Genomic DNA, 22,983 nt, shown 5'->3' with positions numbered 1-22,983 from the left:
ACTCCAGACACTCTAACATGCTTGACTAATATTATGTGAATAGGCTACATTCATACCGCATCTGTTCCACTTTAAAGGAACATTTTGGTTTAAATAAATGATATTGTTAAAACAGAAATAAAATAATTTTGACTTGTCTCACAGTTATAACTACAAAATTTGCCTTATAGACTTTCATTACAAGTGTATTTTCGAATGCGTTGTTGTCCTTTTGCAGTGTAGGGCTCGTTTCACATAGATTGCGTTTTTCCATTTCGCTGTCCCACCTTTCCATTGTTTTTCTTTCGCAGGTCATAAGGGTCAGAGTTACGCTGTAGATGAATCATGTTTTTGATGGCATTTTAGTGTTTGTGAAAAGCACTGCTTTATCCGGCACTTTGCTTGCCACAAGACTTATCGAATGCCATAAGGGCCAGAATTCGTCTAAAACCGTCTTAAATGCCATCAGATATGGCGTTTTGGATGTAAACGTGATTAATCTACAGCATAATTCTGACTCTTTTGGCTTGCCATATTGTTTTTTCCACTTACATTCTGTGTGAACCGTCCCTAATACAGGTGAGGCTTGACACTGTTGCCTTTTGCCTGTATATCTGATTTTGGAATAGGAAATTGATTATTCAGATGACTCACATGATATCTCAGCAAATTATCTAGTTAACACATGTAATAAAAACCTGGTAGTGCCCTAGGACAGAGTCATAGCCAAGCCTAGATGGCATCTACTGTATATGTAGAACAATGTAACTCCCATTCGCCACAAATTTCCACACGTTGCCATTGAATGCTTGTTTGTTAAATACTTTGGTTCATCATCATGTTCTCTCAGCTCCAAAATAAGACATGTGAGCAGTGCTTCCACTGACTCAGGGATTCTAGATAATAAATCAAAAACAGCCCCTTTCAAAGTTCACTGATTGTCTAATCTCAGCAGAATTACTGGTAACCGCCTGTCTATAAATCAGGTGGTCATCACTTCCTTTGGCCACCACCTCTACATCTGCTATTATGTAATCAGTTTTGTCAATAGTGTTAATGACACATAAAGCTCTGTGTTGACAGTCTGTTGGTTCAGGATGTAGTCATGGAATTTTTTTTATTTACAACATGTTTCTTTCCCAGCAGGGATCATTCTTCATCCCTAAAATAAAAACAAGTAGGAGCTGAGACATATAAATATATAAAATGCGTGCGTGTATGTGTAAATTCGTATTAAAACCCAACCCACTCAAATACAGATTTACCTAGAGTACCCTCTTCTGATGCGGATAACTAAATGACAAATAACACTATCTGAATATACGAGGGGGGAAATTTATTTTTTAACTTGTCACTTATAAATTTTTCACCACATTTTGACTTTTTTTCAGGTCACTTAAATATTGTGTGCATAATAAATAGGAATTGTGATTCAAAAATAAAATATGGTGTAAAATTAGGCCTAATAACATGTCATGCTGCTGTAAAGTGTCATGTCAGTTATCAGTGCATGCACCTATGGGTAGGCCTATATTTTGGGTCCTGTTTAACTCAGGATGCCTGAAGAACAATCCTGATGATGTAAAGGGGTTTCTCATTTTTCTCAGTCTTTGCATGTAATCAACTGAAGAGGAGCTTTCACCTGAAATCTCTGACGTCGTGCAGAATTCCCCTGTTTTCCTGAGACTCCAGATGTTCAAACATGCTTACTTTCCAGGCCAGGAAATGACTCAATGACATCTCTGTCTGATATGACTCAAAGACAGCTGCAGATGAACGTGTCAATAGTGTGGAGACAAGGATAGCTGCAGGTCGGAGTAATAATAATGGGCCTGCCGATAGGAGGCTTGCCGAAAAAAGGTGAATTGCTACAACAGAAACTAACCCCTAACCCTATAGCCCACACCCTTGACTGACAGCTTTTGTGACCAATGATAAAGACCTTTCGTCACGCCCACTACTCCAACCTGCAGATCTGCCCTCTGCTGTTACAACAATGATCTGCAGCCAGTATTTTTGAGATGATGTTTTACCATTCCAACCGGAACTCATAAATCGGTATTTATATTTAACCCCCAGGTTCCATAATATAAGTTGACTAAATAATGTAAACTTGACTGACTGCACGTTGATAAAAGCTACTTTAATGTCCTACTTGAACTAAAACCTAATCCTGTCTTAATCTAAGCCCTTTAGGTGAAACCAGTCCGAAGTGTTGTTCAGGCACACATAGGCTACTTTTTCATGTTTGCATAAACACTGAACGGATATTATTAACGTGAAAACATAAGCAACTTTTGTGAACCTAAACGAATCCGTTTAGGTTCACAAAATGATACATTTATCGAAAGAATTAAGGAAGTACATCAAGGAATTAAGGATTAAAGAAGATTTTATTGTATTTAATCAATTAGACTACATTAAATGTAATGGATTATTCATATATATATATATATATATATATACACATACATTATATATATATATATATATATATATATTATACATACATATATATATATATATATATATATATATATATATATATATATATATATATATATTTATATATTTAATAGTAATGGCTAATTAAGACTGTATACTGTGACAGTATACATCACTGTATAGGCCTACTAGTAAAATACTAGTAAAATGTTACTATGAAAATATATTAAAAACTTTTTTTTTTTTTACTGTGTAGCTATACATAAATAATTTAAAGTTTTAGATGCTGTCAATACATCAGTGTTGTATGATTGGATGCAAGTACAAACGACAGATAAAAAAAATTATTATAGCCACGATCCCTATTATAAAGACGTATAAGCAGCACAAACAATTTAAAATAAGGTACAACAACATTAACATTATTTAATGTTTTGGCAACATAGATTTTAATGAGGCACCAAAAAAAAAAAATCACAAAACACACACATAACATACTTAAATCATTACACAGCCTTTACAGGACAATGCTGGGAAGGTCAGCTACAATATTCCATATTATAACTCACCATTTCAGTCATAAGCAAGATTAGAGGTCCACTAATATCTTAACAACTGCATCAGTACATTTAAGCACGAAACTGTGATAGTGGCAGTAATTTTGCTGTTGTTTGTTCATTTGTATTCAGCAAAAATGTTGACATCTTTGTTTTTGTTTGAATAATTTTATGTGATGGAATATGTAATTCATAATTATTTGATATAATGGACATCAAGGCAACAAGGAATAAACCACAGTTTAATCTAAGGCATCCTTAGTGGTGCAAACATGACTCCAAACCAACAGCAGCGCTTTATCTGAAACATGTGCCTAACGTCTCATCGGATTAAATACAATTTATTTTAATCAACTGTGCTTTACAGATGATTGAGTTCTTATTGAACCATTAACTTGGCACAATACATAAACAAATGACGAATCAATATTAATATATGACTTAATTCGTTGCCACCCTTCACTGTTTCTTTTTTGACAGCAAGCATGACTAGTGGCATTTCAAGTAGTTAGTATTAGAGATGAGAATATAATATAGTATATGAGACATTCATTTGCTAATGATAGCAAGGCTTTACTTGATTTTAACCAATTTACTCTAGACTGAGTAACAGCAATTAAAGCATTTAAGTATCTCAGCTCAATGTTAATAAGCATACATGATAAGTCCTTCATAAAATGTTCATATTAACACACCCTTTTACCAAAAATGATAATAAATTAAATCCATTTGATTGCATATTGGTCACATGAGGGCCTTGAAATGTTTATGGATTAAACCTGGATCAGGTTTAAATAAAAACGTGACAAGTGAGTCACTGAATTATTGACTCAATTTGTTTTGCAGAGCAGCTTATGACTATTGTTAATATGTCTTACTGTAATTACAAATATTAATATGTAGTATGTGTAACATGGACACAATTATGTAACATGCTACTGTATCTCTGAAACACAGTAAAATGACCATATTACAGTAAAATGTGCATGTATCTCATCCCTAAATGCCTCAATGGTTCTTAAGGATGAAGATCTTACTTATTAACACTCATTCATTTTTCTTATCTGTTTAATTTGACCTTCATAATCTCTAAAAATGTAGAGATAAGTAAGATTTTGCATAATCTCAAGCTAGTTACATTAAGTTCAAGTACAAAATATGAAAACTGTCAAACTGACTAGATATGATCCAACAAAGCCATATTATTTTCCCTCATGAAATACTAACCAGAACAGAATCCTAGTTTTGGCTGCTTCTTTCTCGCTAATTAGACCCTCCGATTTATAGGAAAACGTATGTACATGTTACATGTGCAAAATCACAAGACCACTACAAAACTCTCACCTAACCTATAATAAAGACAAAATCTTTCCTTCGTTTGGCAGTTTTCTCAGTAATGCACTTGGCAAACGGAGTCGGAAGGGGAACAGGGGAACCAAACCGTCAGCCGCTGGTCACTTCCTGCTGCCGCTGAAGCTCATTGGCTGGACCTCTTTCTGTCTGAGGTCTGTGATTGGTCCATCTTCCTCTTCTCGGGTCCCTTTCAACTCGCCTTCTGAGATTCAATGTGCAGCATCGGCCAAACGCCACATAAAAACTTCACTTTTGGTCTGTGCTTGAGGTAGGTTGACCGAATCTGGAGGCTATGGCAAAAAAAAAAAAATATATATATATATCCATATTTAATTACATCATCCATTCAAACAACATAATTTTTCAACAGATACGTACCTGAGGAGTATGTGTAAATATGACCCCAGGCCTGTTAGGATGTGCCACCAGGCGTGAAGCTGCGTAACCGCCCCAATCACAGGAGGCAGTCGCTGCCGTGTGGCTCTGAATGAAACCATGACAAATAATTACCTCTTGTAACGTTATTTCTGTTGACTAAATGCTATTTCAGTCAGAGTAAAACTGACTTAAATTTTGGGCCAAAACTAATATATATTTATTTTATACATAATTATGTATTTATTTATAATAAATTGAATATTTAGTTTGATTTAGCTTTTCTTGTAAACTAAGATGTTATTTTTGTTGACAAAAATGTATATACTGCTAAATGTAAAAATGGAATGAGACTAGAACTACCTTAGAGAGTCACACAGGATATTATCGATGTTCCATAATACGAATCCCAACAGGAAGACGGTTAATGACGTAAAGCAGAGGGCTCTGAGCCATGGATAGACCCTGCAAAGCACAGACATGATGTTAAAGTATTTACTTCCTTAATACACAATCACACCTTCTTAATACAGACATTGTTTTAGCAAACTTAAATTCAAGTCTGTCTCTATTCCACTATGAACCTTTCCACTTTTCACAATCCAATCAATAGAGTACGTGCAACATTCGGGTTCTGGAAGTAAAAATTCCATTCATTTTCCCCATAGGGGAATTGATTTTGAACAATAGCTTACCTAGACAGACCTGCTATGAGTTCTTAATCAATGGTATATGCTTTTGTTGAAGCCATCTGCCTGCATTATTTCAAATTATTTTTTAAATACACGTGCTTAGCAGCAGAATTCCTGGTGAAAAACAACATTACTCATGATTCTGCAATGAACTCCACCAATCAGAGAAATTAGAGCTGCATCCGAATTCACATAATCTATTGTGTAGGTACTTATTATGAATACGTAATTACTTCACAACCGCTAAAAAAGTATTTGGTATGAGTGTGTACTAGTAGGAATGCAATCTGGACGTACTACATTTGCCATTTTGTCATTATCATCTGACCTACTAGCGTCAGTTGCGTCGCTTAACCTCCATTCACAAAACCTCTCCCGTGGCCTCATGGCCTCCATCCTATGCACACTTCAGGATCTCGCCAGAAGTAGTAGGTCGTCTGGGTAAATTTTTGCCTACTTTTTTTGAGTACTGTTAATTCAGACATACTTCTTTTATCACATACTGTTTTTTGCCTACTATATAGTATGGAAGTATGCGATTTCGGATGAAGCCAAGCAAATTGTACCAAAATAACTCTTTACCCACAAACTCCCATGAAGCACTGCGAATGACGTAATAGTCATGCCGAATTCAGAACTACACACTAGCATACTATTTCTGCCATATAATAATACATTGATACTATTGAAATATTTGTGTGTATATATGCATATTTTGCAATAAACATAAACATATTCTTTCTATTCATAATCAACATCTTTAAATCGAAAGCTTTATATTTATCTGTCGTTTTTAATTTGATTATATTATGCCTCATGGGATTGTAGTTCTTTCACTTATTAAACCCGTTAAGTACACAGTCTTGTACCTTTTTGTCTGATTATTTTTATATTTTTTTGCCTATAGTTTTGTTGTGATTGACCTCATAGCTGGTTGGTTTTTATTCATGGCTTATAACGCTTTAACAAATACTTATTTTTCTTTTTTTCTATGAGAAAACTTAATCTGAAAAATACTTTTGGAACCAAGGCTGTTTGTTTAACTCTGTTTTTTGGGTGGGCAAATACAGATTAATTTACTCACCATGTGACAATGAAAACTGAGCGAAACACCAAGAAAGCCACAAGTACGGCATACATGACCTGGGGGAAATGATAAAACCGCTGTTAACCTGTATGTTTAACATCAGCATCTAATATGTAAACAATATGATTGTTTAAATGGTGATTTTCTTTTTACATGAATGTGTTGTGCTGGCAGTTTTAAACAAAAGACATCACAGCAGTGTGTTTCCAGAAGCTCATGAACCATTCAATACCCTGAGCATGAATAGAGCCACACCTAACTGTCATGCCCTTAAACAACAGAAACGGACAACAAACACCGACTGCAGAAGAGCCGGTTGTTTTGACACAACATTGTCATGCTCTCAAAGAAACCTGACATGGTTAAGTAGGATAACCCAAACTAAAGAGAGAGTCTGGCCTCACCTGGTGAAAGACAGGCTCTTTCCATATCAGGTAAACCTAAAATAAAAAAACAATAGTAGAATTTCAATTTTTTGACTGCATATTACTGTTTCTGTATGTGTTTTAGAAAATGTATAAGAGCAAAGAAAAACTTACCACACTAACAATAATACTGAAGGTCAGCAAAAGTGTAATTGAGAAATAGTTAACAGCATGCTCTAGCTTGAAGCACTCATATCTGTAACATGTAAGACACATATTCAGATCAATCACAGAACAAAGTCAGGAAAAGCATCCACAATAAATTACCTATAATCATACACTACAGTTCAAAAGTTTGGGGTCCGTAAGAATTTTTTTAAAGAAATCAAATACTTTTATTCAGCAGAGACACATTAAATTGATCAAACGTAACAGTAAAAACATTTATAATGTTACAAATGTTTTCTACTTCAAATAAATGCTGTTCTTTTGAGCTTTCTATTCATCAAAGAATCCTGAAAATAATGCATCACAGACAGTGTATCACAAAATTAATATGCAACTCCACCATTTTCAACATAATAATAAGAAATGTTTCTTAAGCAGCAAATCATCATATTAGAATGATTTCTGAATAATCATGTGACACTGAAAACTGGAGTAATGATGCTGAAAATTCAGCTTTGCCATCACAGAACAAATTACATTTAGAAATATGTGAAAATTGAAAACAGTTATTTTAAGTTTTAATAATATTTCACAATATTACTGTTCCTACTATATATGATCAAATAAATGCAGCCTTGGAGAGCATAAAAGACTTCTTTCAAATCCAAAAGCTTACTGATAAAAAAAATTCTGATCCTCATTACGCTCAAGACAAGCGTTCAGAGGTCAAAGGTGAAAGCAGACTGTGTGACTTTGCAGGTGTAAGAAAGGTCAACTTACAGGCAGTAGACAAAGACGCAGCAGCTGTAGATCATCGGCAGCTCATCCAGTAACTAGAAACAAAAGACAATGCAGAGACTGACAGCATTTGTGTGTCACTTGTGAATAATTGCTGTTGCTTTGGGCATGTACCATTAGAGAAGCAGCTTTGTGGCTACGAGAATGAAAGCGTGCTTGAGAACAAGATGCACACTTTGAAAGGCTGAAGAGAAGTCAAGCTTACCTGCATTTCATACTGTAGTGTCATGTGAAAGCTCCATGAGCCAATGCCTACGGCTGTGCCAAAAAGAAAAACAACATAAAACCCCACATTTTAATCATTGAAATTGTTTAGGAAATACATATCATTGGGAAAGGTAACTCCTTTCGAAAAAAATGTGAATGATGCATCGTACCAGCGAGTCCTAAAAAGGACCACACATAGCGTACTTCCAAACCATCTTTACACGTCTGAATGGCTCCATAAATGGGAGGTAGGATCATTATCAGGTTACTGACAGTATTCCCTGGAGAAAGCAAAAAAAAAACAATGTTTTCATGTTAATGAATGTAAATAAGTCACCATGAAATCACAATTGACAATTATTATTTTTTATGGAATATTGCAGTATTTGTTATAAATGATTTATCCGTGCACATTAGGGGTGTAACGGTATGTATACGTTCCGAACTGTAACAGAACGGACATCCCAGTTTGGTGCACACAGTCAGACGATGTATACAGTCAGTTACAGGCGATCCACACTCCAATCCAGAAGGGGGCGCATGTGTTAATGCAACGCTGTTTGCTCTATGCCACAACAGGAAAAAGAGCAGAAGAAGAAGAGCACCAACCCAAAACAATGCTGCATTCCATGCTGCGTTCCAGTCCACTTTTAGACACGCACTTGCGAACTTCCCTAAGCACTTCCCCTTGGGGGAATCCCTGCCGCCATTTTGAAGTGCATTCCACTTCGTGAAGTGGACGAGGGAAGTTTATATGGACAGACCCTCGTTCCCTCGATTTTGACCGAGGGAGCGAGTCTGCTTCAAATGTACACTTCAGGCACCTATATGTCCCACAATGCAGTACGATTGTGACGTCACCACATATCTCATCTAATCACCACCACAACAGACAACTCTATGATATATTAATAATATATATTTTTTATTTAAAACAACCCAAACACACCTATAAACATTTGGATGCTGCATTAAACAAATTCTTAAAGGGAATTTTTTTTTTAATAATAAATCAACTCCACAGCTGATTCCAAGTGATCAAGGGCTTAAGACGTTCTGTTCAGCCCATTGCAGTTTCCGCCAGTAGTGAGCACTCGCAATGACGTACATCCGAGTGAACGAGACGGAGGGAAGTTTGCGAGTGAAGGGCATGACAATTTTGGACTGGAACGCAGCCCAAGTGTTCAGATAACACGCAAGAGTTTGCTAGTAGCGGGGACCGTAACGAACCATGGTTTCTGTGTACAGTTACACCCCTAGTGCACATCTTTTTTTTATTATTCATGCGCCATCATAATCTTTATCAAAATAACTTCCCCTCCCTCTTATAGTGACATCTCTACTCTTCTCTGACGTGTTTACTGACGTGAGGGCGGGGCAACCTGTCACTCACATGAGATCCACCAATAGCAAACCACAACCATCCAATCAATTCCAATAAACAAAATCAAGTCCTGCCCTACATTTTTTCTTGTTTGAGAAGACATTTTCACTTGGATATACATCACAATAGGAAAGAAGACACTATCACAACTCCCATTTCATGCTGACTTTAGGCCGTATTTGAGTTACTCTATAAACGATAAAAGCAAAAACTGCAGCAGAGCTGAACAAAAGTTGAGTGAACTTCATCCAAACTGGCCTCTTAGCACCACCAGCAGCTGGTAGACTGATAAGAAAACTAAACCTATGTTAGAATTAACTAACATGGTGTATACGGACCTATTGTTTCATTGTTTGGATATACACTACAGCTGATCATACTGAACATTACACATTCCTTCACAGGGCAACAGGTTTACGCTGGACCCCTCTGATCTCAGTGGCACCAGAATTCCTGTTGGTTCTAGCAGCGTTTAAAACTTATATTTAAGATATGACTATGTGTAATGTTTGTTGTAAAATACAACTCAAATAATCAGACTAACCAAAAACCGCTAAAAACCCATAGGGAATTGCAGAGGGAATTTAAGCTCTATTAGTATTAGTGTGTTAACTGTCACTCTGTGCCCTTTGAGCATCGTATCAACGTGACCTGAAATGTACAGTACTTGAGCAAACAACAAAGATCTAATGGCTATGCACATTGTGTCCTTCCATACTTTCATATCTGGGATATAATCAGCAGTCAAGCAAAAGTTCACAATAAAGCAATCACAGAAACCTAGGTAGAACTTCTCCATTTAAATCTCTATAACCATGGTGAAAGTAATGGTTTATTAGCTTGACTAGTTGTTTGGAAATATGCAAATTATGGTATTATTCTTACAAAAAATACTGATGGTAATAAATGGCACTTAAATGGGTATTGTTCACCAGATCTGGCTGGAAAACCAACTAGAGCAGCAAATCAGGCTATTGTTGTTTTTATTTCAGCAGTGACCAAAATGCCATTGAATCACCATAGTCATATTGTAAGGCTCGTAAAATAACTCATTCATATTTACAGTAAAAGTGATTACACTATTAGTCCTTTATCACTATACGTTCAACTGATTCGAGTCGCAGCTTATTGGAGACAATACTTAAGTCAGTTTATAATTAAAGCAAATTTAAAGAACGTATAGCAATAGCATAAGAAAACATCTAACGTTACGTGGTGGTAAATAAAGTATGTTTTTTCTGCTCATAGTATTGATTTCACTGAAAATCAGTATATCGACGGCTCGTGCTCCGCTCCAAATGCTAACGTTAGGTTTCATTCATTCTCTTTCCGGTCATTTGTATGATTTTCCTATGTGTTATTGGGATTATGATACGAGTTCAAAGCGGACAGTGGGTCGCTGCTGGCCTCGGCTGTTAAGTTACGAATCCTACTATGGCAATTAAATGCTTATGAATTTTAAGTATGTCACGCTGACGGTGGTTCGTAACTTCGCTATGAACAAGGCTTGGCTTTTTAATATTAATTACGTCGTTTTGACGTTGCTTCAAAACCTTCCAATGTAAAAAGAAGTGATTCCTCAATATTAATTAGGCTCTGCTGACGATGCGTCGTAAGCGTCCAATAGCGGATGCTTGCCTCATGAATATTAAGTATCCCGCCTTCTCATAGTAGGATTCGACAATACTCCTCTCTACCGTTTTAACATCCGTGTTTACCACCCTACACGACAATGAACCGTTTGTCCCGAACACAAGCTCCCCGTTCAAACGTACTTACAGAATTCTGCGATGTAATACGAGACCACATAATTCTCCTCGCACCAGTCTAGAGTTGAGGTCGGTGTTCCCCAGTAGCCCGGCCTGTCCGCCGCCGGAGCCATGATGAGACAGAGATCAGATAGGTTGGACGGGCGGAGGGAGGAGTTGCTTGTACGGTAACGGATTCAGTGCTCCATCCAATCTGAACCGGCCTACGTGTGATAACAGTTGCAATGCAAACAATAGCCTTCTGAAACTCAATACAACGAAATGATTGTTGTTCTGGTCTAATGTAGTAGCCTACTTTGAAAGGACAGTGTACTATACGCTCAAAAATGCACAATGCACACACATAGGCTACAAATATTGTATTAGCTTAAAATATAGGCTAGTTAATGTGCATTATACGTCGATTATATTATATTATTAATTGTAATGTGTGTATATTTTTGTGTTCATGATCTCTTAAGGATTACATAATTTGTGATGGCGTATTAATGAAAAATAAAGTGTAGTTAAAGGGATAGGTCACCCAAAAATGAAAATTCTGTAATAATTTATTTACCCTCATGTTGTTCCAAACATGTATGCGTTTCTTTCTTCTGTTGAACACAGATATTCTAAAGAATGTTGGTAACCAGACAACTGATGGTACTCATTGACTTCCATGGTATTTTTTCCTACTATGGAAGTCAATGGCTACCGTCAACTGTCTGGTTACCAACATTCCTTAAAATATATTATTTTGTGTTCAACAGAAGAAAGAAACTCATACAGGTTTGGAACAACTTGAGGGTCAGAAAATTATGACCGAAAAGAACACTTTTTGGGTGAGCTATCTCTTCATGTTCAAGTTCCTGAATATCTCTGAAACAAACAACCCACCAAATAACCTAACACACTGTTTAAAATTACATTTTTGAAAAAATATTTTGCTAACAATAACGTTCCATTTGTTTACATTATTTGACTATATTACTTAACTAACAAATAAAATATGTAATACTAAAGCATTTAATAATCTGAGTTAATGTTATTTTTAACATTTACTAATGCATTAAAAATAAAAGTTGTGTCTGTTAATATTTAATGAACCTGAGCTAACAATGAACTAACATTGACAAAGATTAATAAATACTGTAACAAATGTATTATTGTTGGTTAATGTTAGTTGATGCATTTACTAATGTTAACTAATGGGACCTTATTGTAAAGTGTTACCAATATTTTTTTTAGAAATCTTTGTTGTTGCTATTTTCCCTTGAATATTGGGATTATAATTGGCTTATTTAGCCGTTTTACCTGAAAAAATTGACTTTTTATTTTACCCACAATACAGTTTTTCATCATGATATGTATTATTTTTTGTGGGTTGAAGGTTAAACATACTGTCACATCTGAACACATTCTCATCTGATCAGATAACAGAGTTTACACGTGTGAGAATACACACAAACCTGTTTCTTTTTCCTGTTCCTGTTTCTGTCTCTCCACGATCTTAAGAACGAGAAATACATTTATGTTTTCTGTGTACAGCGGAACAGATTCTCTTTCTAACTGATTTTGGGTGCTTCACAGACACATACAGTCTCTTCACATGCCATTATCAGTGAGCATTGATGTCATTTCGGTGAATCACGCTAGATGTCGCCAAAGCTTTTTGCAGATAAAAATATAAACCTTTAGTTTCAAACAGTACTATTCACTGTTTGTGACGTGGCCTTATTTCATTGCAGAGGCATATGTAATTCAGCATGTGCCATCCAGTTGGTTTTTCTGAAATAAAAAAAGCTAGGTTTTATTTTTAAAATAAAAGTCGGCAAAAAGTCGGCAGCCTAATCAAATAATACATGAGTTAAGAAATAGCTGTTAAAAATGGAAGACTTGAGTAGGTACTTATTTTGAATAAGTACTTACTTCATGGCCGCTAAAAAGTTAGTTCTCTATAGTATGAATGTGTGTAGTATGAATGTAATCTGTATGTAGGCTACTACATTTACATTCACCATGTTATCATTGTCATGTGACCTACCAGTGTCAGTTGCGTCACTTCATTCACAAATGGCCTCATGGGATAGTAAAGTGTCCTACTCTTTTATGAGTACTGTGAATTTCAGACACACTCTTGTCACATACTGTTCTAATTCATTCATCACACAGGAAATTAAAAGTCAGGTCAAGCGCAATGCATTATGGGATATACTTGTAGTATTCAACACAGTAAGCTCTATTGTATACTTAATATTTTGGCAAATGCCACTAAAATCTGCATACTGCACACTTAATACATACTATATACTTCAGAAATAGTAAGTGTGGTATGCATTTCTGATATGCAAACTTACTTTGACCTTAAAAGAAGTACAGCATACATACAAATCCACACATGTTCTCAGTGATGCTGATTTTATTGAAAAATCAAGGTACAATCCAACTTTTCAGACAACCGTGTTTTGGTACAATGTGAATTCCAGCTTTAACATGGTACAGACGTGGACTCGTATCACATGCTATCTAGTGCAGACGCAGTATTCAGTGCAGACACAAGTGTGCACTTCTGAGAGGAATGTTACAGCATGGAGTGGACTTTTTCGGAAATCAAACACTCGGCATAGTGAGTTATTCGCTCAAGCCAAGCAAATAAAAAAGAGAACCCCCTGAGCAAAAATGATGTTCGTGTGCTTTAAAGCAAATTTTATAGAGATCATACTTAATATAAGCATGCTGCACTTCTCAGAAACCTATTCAGGTGTAAATTTTACGATACTTTGTCTAGTACACTTGCATAGTTTATAACATAAAACATTATGAGGCACCTTAAACTAAATTTTCAAAGTAAACGTAACGGATAGCACATGCTGGTCCACTGATCTAATGGAAAGAACTCAGGTGTACCATTTACACACATTCACAAATCTGCTCACACACACACTCATTAACCACATTCACTCACATTTAAATGAACCTACAATTCATCCCTCATTTTTTCACCCTTCGGTCGGACCAGCCTGCCCATGAAAAGAATGGAGTTTGTCTTGTTGTCCTTCACCAGGAAGATGAAGGGATGGTCAGCGTAGAAGAGTTTGGGGTTTTTGAGCTTGTCAGAACCAAAGATGCTAGCATCGGGTGGATTTCCCTCGGTGTCCCACTCCATGGCGGAGGCATGGAACACGTTGGACAGGTAGAGGTCTTTCTTCCCTGAGATGTTGGACAGATCTGCTTTGGCTTTGTCCACAGCTTCGGTCAGACCCAGCTCAGCAAGATGTTTCTGCAAGACAGCGTGGTGATAAGGAACTGAATTCACAGGTGAGTTTATAACAAACACTTGCTGAAATTGCAGACTGTTCGTACCTGCAGGTTGTGGCTGACCTCCATGCTGACCTTTGGCAGCGACACCGCGACCGCCCTCTGTTCCAGCTTACCCATCCAGGTGTTCAGTTGTTGACGTGTTAACAGTTTCTCCACTCTTTCCAGGGCTTCTACGTGGTACGGCATGATGAACACCACAGATGACATCTTATGGGCCAGCGGCATGTTCAGAACTAAAAGCTTGTTGCTTGTGTCGTCAAAGAAGCCATAAATGCCTGAAAGACAGCATAAACGAATGTGTAAAAATGTAATCATGCAAATCCCGCCAAATCCAACAGCAGTTATGGATGTAAATGATTGACTCAAGGTAAGGTTGAACAGCTTCTTTTTTTTTTTTTTTTTACGTACTGGCCAGTTTTAATCTTACTCACTAAAGTTTTTTTTTTTTAATCAAACTAAATATTGAATTATTGTCATATATATTTATTTTTAAAAAAAAAATTTTTTATTGTAAACTAAAATATTTTTATCATTGACTTAAATTACATGCTGTTTCGTTCAAATAAACAGACCAAAATTAAAGAATATGACATGATGAAACATTCAATAAAGTTAAGGGATATTTTCGTCAAATACAAAAAAAAGATTTGTTCTATAGTCTATTACCTTTCTTTGTTATGCCATTTAACAAAAGGGTTTTAAACTAAATATTCAAATGTCATGTATTATATATAAATATACAGTATTTTACATTATATATACAGTATTTAAAAAATCTATCAATGTTTAACAACATTAAAAGTTGATATTTTTTAAATGTATAATATATTTAATTTTCATTGACTAAAATGACATGCCATTTTAGCTAAACTGACTAAAACTAAACAATATGACATGACAAAATATTGACAAAATTTAAAGGATATTTGTCAAAACACAAAAACGAATTTATTAACATTAAATGTTGATATATTTTAATTTATCTAAATATTAATTAATTAATTATATTTCATATTTATTTTTTAAATATTCAAAAAAAATAATAGAACATATTTGAATGTTTGGTTTAATTTTGCACTTTCTTGTAAGATTTTTCTTTCTTTTGTTGACAAATAACATGCGATTTTATTGACTGCAATTAAAGAATATGACATGACTAAATACTGACTAAAATTTAAGATTTATTTCCATCAAAACAAAAAGTTACAAAAACTGTATAAAAATGAACTAGTGTAACTGTACAGTAATTCATTTGTAATGAAAAATCCTCCGTAATGTACTTTTTACCACTGAGCTTTGTGTTTCAGGATCATATCTGCTTTAACCATGACCTCACCAGTGCGATGCATCATGGGTACGGAGACAGTGTAGGAGCGATGCACTAAGAAACCACGATTGTCTACCATCTTATGATGGAACTGCTCATCCCAGTGTGCTGGAGAGAAAACAGAGTCTCATTTTAGTTTTTTAAAGAATCTACAAATTGCTTCTCATTCTTAAGGTGATCAAGTCTTACGTTTATAAAACATGGCGTTGATGATCATGGCTCCATCTGTCTTCTCCACATCTTTGGTCACTTCAGGCAGCTTTCCGTCGGTGGACTTCGATGCCCAGTCGTTGATGGCTTTGACCGCGCTGCGCTTGTCACGGAAGTTTATTTTGGAGTGGTCGTAGTTATAATGCTTCTTGCTGCTCTTCAGAAAGCCGTCAACGAAGCTAACAGAGCTGGGCCCGTAGAAACGGTTGCTGATCTTCCAGGTGACGTTACGTGCCGTTGAGTTACTGACCTCGGTGAGAAGCTCAGACAGCCCAGAGTGTAGCTGCTCATCCTTCACCGTAGTGGCGCTCAGGACGGTTTTGACCTGAGAAGCAGTGTTGGATTTCCCTCCAAGAGCCACCAAACCCAGCGAGGAGGCCACAACCACAGGGGAAATCAGGATGTTCTCGAGGTCCTTCTCCTTTGCCATGTTCTGGTACAGGTTGAAGGCCAAAGTGGCACTGTTGTCTGCCAACATGGTGGCATGGCTGCTGAGGGTCTTTTCTGCGCTCACGGTGGCCAATAGGCACAGGAGAACCACGCTTGACACCAACATGATTTTAGAGATGGTAAGTTTACAGCCTGTAAGGGTAACAAACAAGTCAGTAAGTTGAAACGTTCATTTTACATATGAGATGATTTTCTATATGTCTAGAGCTGTGGAAAGTTTTAGTTCCTGACCACAGAACTGAGAGGATAGTGCCAAGATATATCAAAGCTGTACTTTCACGCTGTAATTTCCATAGACTTTTAATGACAGGCCTGCTATGCTAAAGGAAGTCCAGCAAACATGTACAGTAAGGCAGAAATGTTACATAACTGCCACGTGAACAGTGAACCGCACTCTTAGAAGATCTGAGATCCTTCATCACAACACGTTTTTGCTTATAAATGAGAAATATTCCTTGGGGACCACGAAAGAAGATATTGATACGAATGTTAATTCTACCTCTACTGTGTTCTATATTCATATATTTTAAAATATTATTTATTCATGTGATGACGAAGCTGAACTTTCAGCATATTTTCTCTCATTCTAATCTGCTGATTTGCTGCTTAAGAAACTTGTATTATTATTAACAATGTTGAAAACAGTTGCTTAATATAGCATTTTTTTAAATATTAATCTTTTGTAACATTTTAAATGTCTTTACTGACACTTTTGATCAATTGAATGCATCCTTGTAAAAGTAAAAAAACTAAAAACTTTTGAACGGTGTATAATATCACATTTCCCCAAGATGCAAATATATATTCACTGGAGAAAAAGCTGTAACAGCCACATATTCAGATTTCACGGCTCCCGGAGTCATCTTAAGCTGGATGACCGTTATCCAATCAGGAATGCCAGGATGGCAGGAAGTTCCACTAGTGTTAGAACATCAGATTTCAGACATGTTATAGTTTGTGCAGCTTTTCCCCACCCTTCTACCACATGAACAGCCCAAAATGTTGCCTTCAGCCATGCAAAACGCACCAAAATGCACTTTTATTATGCCCATATGGGCGAGTCAGAGCTTGAAGGAGCAATTTTGGACTGTTACATACGTAAAAAGCCTTTAGAATCATTACACAAACAGTTAATCAAAGCACTTGGCTGCTTATGAACACTTTATCTTTGAGTAAAACTATCAACGTCTCTTGCAAACATTTATTTTACATTTCAATATTTTGAAAGAAGAACTCTGTTATGGAATAGGCTACTGCACATTGTTTGAATTTTTCATGCTGTTGATGAAGCCTGAATGCAAAATGTTTTCACAGCTGTAATGGCATCTATTTCTCACCTCTCAGAGCTTCCGAAAACTGTTGCAACCTCTCAGATCTGTTGGCTTCCCCTGATATCAAATCCTTCATGCAGACTTTATAGTCTGGAAAAGAAACTTCTGGAAGTTGGGAAAGGAGTATTATAATGGTTCCCGTGTTCTGAAAGACCTCCCCCAGATCCACTTACTGTGGGAACTGGAGTGGACTCTCTCCTCAAGGTCCTAAAGGCAGCAGGAACTGACCCTTTTCCTGCTCACACAATGACTATAAAAGAAGCTAAAGTGCTGGGAAAATGGTGGACATCAGATGTAAATATTCTAGCAAGAAGCAAACTGTAATTTAGTCTAAAATCTGGCAGTAGGCCTACATTTTTTTTTTGTATTTGTATTTAATAGGAGAGTTTAACATTTATATAATAAAAGTAACTGTAAAAAGACTGTAAGGTTTCATCTGTATGGTTAAGACAAATGGTTATTCTACTCCCACCCCCACCCGGTCTGTCTCTTGTCTCTCTCTCTTCTGTGTGCCACGTTTGTAGTGGGTCGTGTCTAGGCCTGCAGGCGGACAAAACAGGACAGAGATTTTATCTGCACTTTGGGTGTGCAGCAAGCTTTATAGTTCCCATTTGTCCCCATTTAAGAAGACAACATCTATTTTAAAATGCTCTCTATGCTCCAAACTAATACATTATGTATCTTCTTCTTTATATAGCACCAGGAATCCTGTTCTACAAACATGAGGAATATTTTATTGCTCACCCCATTTTTACACTCTCTATTTACGAATATGATGAGATACGCATGCTAGCAATGTGTTAAAACATGCTAGCAATATGCTAATTCATGCTAGCAATATGCTAATTCATGCTAGCAATTAAATCTTGCTAGAAGCATGGTAATTCATACTAACAATATGTTCAAACATTCTAGAAACATGCTAATTCATGCTAGTAACGTGAAAAATGCTTGCAACATGCTAATTCATACAAGCAATGTATTAAACATGCTAACAAAAAACATGTTAGCAAAATGTACAAGCGTCAAAGTAGCTGGAGAAACTTTTCTCTATTTATGGATATGATGAGATACGCAAAGATGAGTGACGGATGAACACAATTTCCTACGAAAACCATCCCAACAGTTCTAAAATATAAACAAATATAATAGTGAATCTGGGTAAGACGAAACCCCATTTTGGAAGAACGATTTATGATCTATTGACGCGTTATTTTAATATTGTTAATTTTGAACCAAAAAGTTACATATTTAATGTGAATAGCAATTCTCAGATAATTTGGTTTTGTAATAATTTGATTTTGATTGCTCATCTGAGTTTGTGACGTTAAAGGTGCATTGCGCAAGTCTCTGAGTTTTTGCAGAACTATGCCCCCTCTGGCGGCAAGCGAAACTGCAGCCAGAAGTGTGCACGCTCACGGACAAAAGTTTTCTTTTTTTTATCTTACGTGGAGTTTGCGTTGGTGTTTGAAATGAACTACAAGCCGGTCTCTTAGAATCCATCTTCTACGGAGAATGGCGGCGAATACACAAACCTGCCAGACAGCCAGGTGAGCGTGCCGTGAACGCGCATGACGTCACGCCCAGTCTAAAATTCCGGCCCGAATCCCTCTTATTTATTTTACTTTACAGGATTATAGAGACAATCTCAGTGATCAGAGAAGGGCTCATTCAGCCCATCAGGCAATTGTTTAAGCATGTATGGGTTAGAAAACGGGTATTTTTAACATGAAAAAGTTGCTTAATGCACCTTTAAGATATGATTTTAAAATATATATCATCATGAAACAGATCTCATTAGCTGCATGTGGGCTGAACGGGCTGCTCCTCATTAGCATCGAACATGACACTGTTCAAAGATACAAACCATTAACAGCACAGCTTTCAAAGTATACACCTCCAGGCCACTTTGTAAAGATCAGTGAAAACACAGCTGAGGGCGATGGCATTCCTCGGGCCTCAGAATGTTGAAAGAATGCTGCTCGCTTCAGTTGTCAGGGTTTCGTTTCTGATTTGCTGCTTAATGTTGTTAGATCTGCATAGTTTGAGGTTTAACCCAGACTGACAGTCACTGATTAACTGCCGTGAACAAAAGGGAAAGCGAGAGAGTTATTTCATCACTATAGATCCTGAAACAACTACATTTATGTCCTTGTATTTGCTTCTTCTGTTCCCATTTGGAAATAACTATACATTAGTGTTGCTAAAGCATCTATAACTTATTGCTCAAACATAGTGTATTTTGAACAAACTCTGAACTTAGGTGCAACGGATGTGAATGACAGTGAATGTGCATAATATCTAAAACAAGCAGAAAGCAGGTCAGAAAATGTAATCTATTTACTGTATAATGTAATTCACTTGCACACAGAACCAAAACCCAGGGCTAAAAACTGCTCACCAAGGTCACGTATAATACAGTAATATTGTGAAATATTATTACAATTTAACATAACTGTTTTCTATTAAAATATATTTTAAAATGTAATTTATTCCTGTGATGGTAAAGCTGAATTTTCAGCATCATTTGTCTTCAGTGTCACATGATCCTTCAGAAATAATTAGCTGATTTACTGTTCATGAAACATTTCTGAGTATTAATAGCCTGGTTAAAACCAGACCATTCTCAGTAGTAACTGAGTTATGGTCTGGCAAAGCTCCATAGACAAATCATTTCCAAAGGGGCGTCACCAACGGACGTCGCTCAAATGCCTCTCGGCGCAATTGGATAGACCTAAAACTCCAAAAACCAATCAGAGCGATCGTCATGTGTAAAGCCATATGCTGCGTCCCAATTCGCCTATGTTACACTACGCCATAAAAGTACTCTTTTTGTGAAGAATATGTATTTACTTTTGAATGTGTAGCAAAAAAGTAGGCAACTTTTGGACATACTACTTCATCATCTTTATCGGACGGATCTGTTGCGTGCATCCCGTCATGTAAACTGCCCTGTCAATCATCTTGTCACAGTTAAAATCCTCTATTAAATCTAATTTAATTTCCTACCGTTTCGGAGAGAAATGTAGTAGCACGTTCGTCTGCCAGTGGGTCTTTCATGGAGACTGTCCTCATGTGTTTGCTATTTGAATATAATAATGCTGCCCGGTTCGGCCTCAAAATCAATCTGGCCAAAACTAAGTGGATGCGCAACGATCAGGTGGCCGACACCACCCTCCATGTCGACCAGCATCAGCTCCAGCAAGTAGATAGCTATATCTACTTGGGCCAGGAGCTGACCACCGACCATAAGATTGGCCGAGAACTGGCACGACGACGCCGAGCAGCCTGGGTCAGCTTCGGCTCAATTGCCGAGACGGCCAACAACAGAGCCATTGACCCGGACATCAGGGCTGCCCTATTCAACAGCACCGTCCTGCCGGCCATGCTCTATGGGGCCGAGACCTGGACAATGACGGCGGCCGACCGGCTAAAGCTGGCCGTGACTGAACGCGCAATCGAGCGCCGCATGATCGGGGTCCAACAGACCGACCACGTCCGCAACGAGCAGTTGCGGGCCATGACCAGGGTGGACGATGCGGTGGACCTGGCCAACAAGGCCAAGAAGCGCTGGGCCGGGCACCTGATGCGGCGGACGGACGAAAGATGGACGCGCGAAGTCACCGTCTGGTTGCCGATCGATATCAAGCGGCCACGTGGACGCCCTGCAACACGATGGCGCGACTCGCTACGACAAGATCTGGGACACAATTGGATGAGGCTCGCCCAGGACCGACAGACCTGGGTAGATCGTTGTGGTCTGCGCTGACCACTTTTGGCCGGCGAAGACAGACCGATTCTGGAATTCTGGAATGCTGCATTTAAAAGTTGGTGCGCTTCACCAACGGAGTGGACGTCGCTCAAATGCCTCTGGGCACAATTGGATAGGCTAGACCTAAAACCAATCAGAGCGATCGTCATCGTGTAAAGCCCGCCTCAACGTTTCTGATTGGTGCCGCGATTTCCACGGCATGGAAATGGCCTTGAATGAGCTCTTTGCTAGACTTACTTGCAGAGCAAATCTAAATTTGCCGGAAGTTGTCTGGGTTTTCCCAGGCTAGAGTATTAAATCAGTTGCTGCTTAATATTTTAATTAAAACCGTGATACATTTTTTCAGGATTCTTTAATGAATAGATAGTTCAAAAGAACACATTTATTATCTGGTCTACTATTTAAGCATCTTCGTCTAAGACTAAATGTAAACAGTAGCTGCATCCCAGTTCAGAGGCTGCATCCTTCAAAATCTGGATTCGAAGGCAGATTGCGTCACAGCGGTGTGACGAAGGCTGATGTCCCGATTCAGAGGAACCTTCAAATCTGACCTCGAAATGCATGCTTCGTTCCCTGAGCAATGAAGGATACAACAGATGGATCATTTGCGGCCTAGCCTTCCTCTAGAATTAATGCTAGCAACATGCTAATACATGTTAGCAATGTGCTAATTAATGCTAGCAATGTGTTAAAACATGCTAATTCATGCTAGCAACATGTTAAAACATGCTAGCAACATTCTAATTAATGCTAGCAATGTGTTAAACAAGCTAGCAATATGTTAATTAGTGTTAGCAACATTTTAATTCATGTTAGCAGCATGGTAATTCATACTAACAATGTGTTAAAACATGTTAGTGGCCCTATTTACACCTGGTATTAAGATGCGCTTTGGTCGATCGGATCACAAGTAGATGAGGGAGACACATACCCATTTACACCTGGTGTTTTAATCGGTGTTTGGTGTTTTAAGCCCCCAACGGCGCCTTCCAGGCAGCAAGGGGATGGGTAGGTTTAAGGTTGAGGGCAGGGTTAGCTGCCTCTAAGGAGCCATTGGGGGCTTATCTCTTTTGTCCACTTTCGACCACTTCTGCCTTGATTTCTTTGAGGGGAGAGTCTATGTAAATGTATGGGATTTTTCAGATCTCTCAATCTAATTGATGAAATAAGCTCACACAATTTACATATGAACACACCGAAGATGACGGAAAAACACACGGAGAGCATAAGCTTTCGTTTTTGCTCTGATAGCCACAAGACGTCTGGCTAGATGAGTTAGGTCAGTAAGCGGAGGAGAGTACACTGTAAAAAATGCTGGGTTGTTTTAACCCAACTTTGGGTTAAATATGGACAAACCCAAACGTTTGGGTTAAAAATGTAATTTAAAAATGTAACCCAACGGCTGGGTTTGTCC

At 37.5% G+C, this 22,983-nt stretch overlaps 2 protein-coding genes across 2 annotated transcripts; both read right to left on the bottom strand.

Annotated features, from left to right (window-relative positions):
* Positions 1-2,825: 2,825 nt before the first annotated feature.
* Positions 2,826-11,475, bottom strand: acer3 (alkaline ceramidase 3). Its single transcript, XM_082157005.1, has 10 exons — positions 11,190-11,475; positions 8,197-8,307; positions 8,025-8,077; positions 7,802-7,854; positions 7,028-7,109; positions 6,893-6,928; positions 6,486-6,544; positions 5,073-5,174; positions 4,713-4,817; positions 2,826-4,624 (listed from the first exon to the last, which is right to left on the bottom strand). The coding sequence occupies exons 1-10, from the start codon at positions 11,290-11,292 to the stop codon at positions 4,525-4,527; spliced, it is 804 nt and encodes a 267-aa protein (XP_082013131.1). The 5' UTR covers positions 11,293-11,475; the 3' UTR covers positions 2,826-4,524.
* A 2,084-nt stretch (positions 11,476-13,559) lies between these two features.
* On the bottom strand, positions 13,560-18,211 carry serpinh1a (serpin peptidase inhibitor, clade H (heat shock protein 47), member 1a). Its single transcript, XM_082158764.1, has 5 exons — positions 17,804-18,211; positions 15,996-16,598; positions 15,816-15,914; positions 14,522-14,754; positions 13,560-14,438 (listed from the first exon to the last, which is right to left on the bottom strand). Exons 1-5 carry the CDS (start codon positions 17,871-17,873, stop codon positions 14,136-14,138), a joined length of 1,308 nt encoding a protein of 435 aa, XP_082014890.1. The 5' UTR covers positions 17,874-18,211; the 3' UTR covers positions 13,560-14,135.
* Positions 18,212-22,983: the final 4,772 nt, after the last annotated feature.

This window comes from Leuciscus leuciscus, assembly GCF_965113295.1.
Source record: "Leuciscus leuciscus genome assembly, chromosome: 24".
NCBI classification, from domain to species: Eukaryota; Metazoa; Chordata; class Actinopteri; order Cypriniformes; family Leuciscidae; genus Leuciscus; species Leuciscus leuciscus.
The sequence above is the reverse complement of the archived record's forward strand: the minus strand, read 5'-3'. Positions and strand labels throughout refer to the sequence as shown.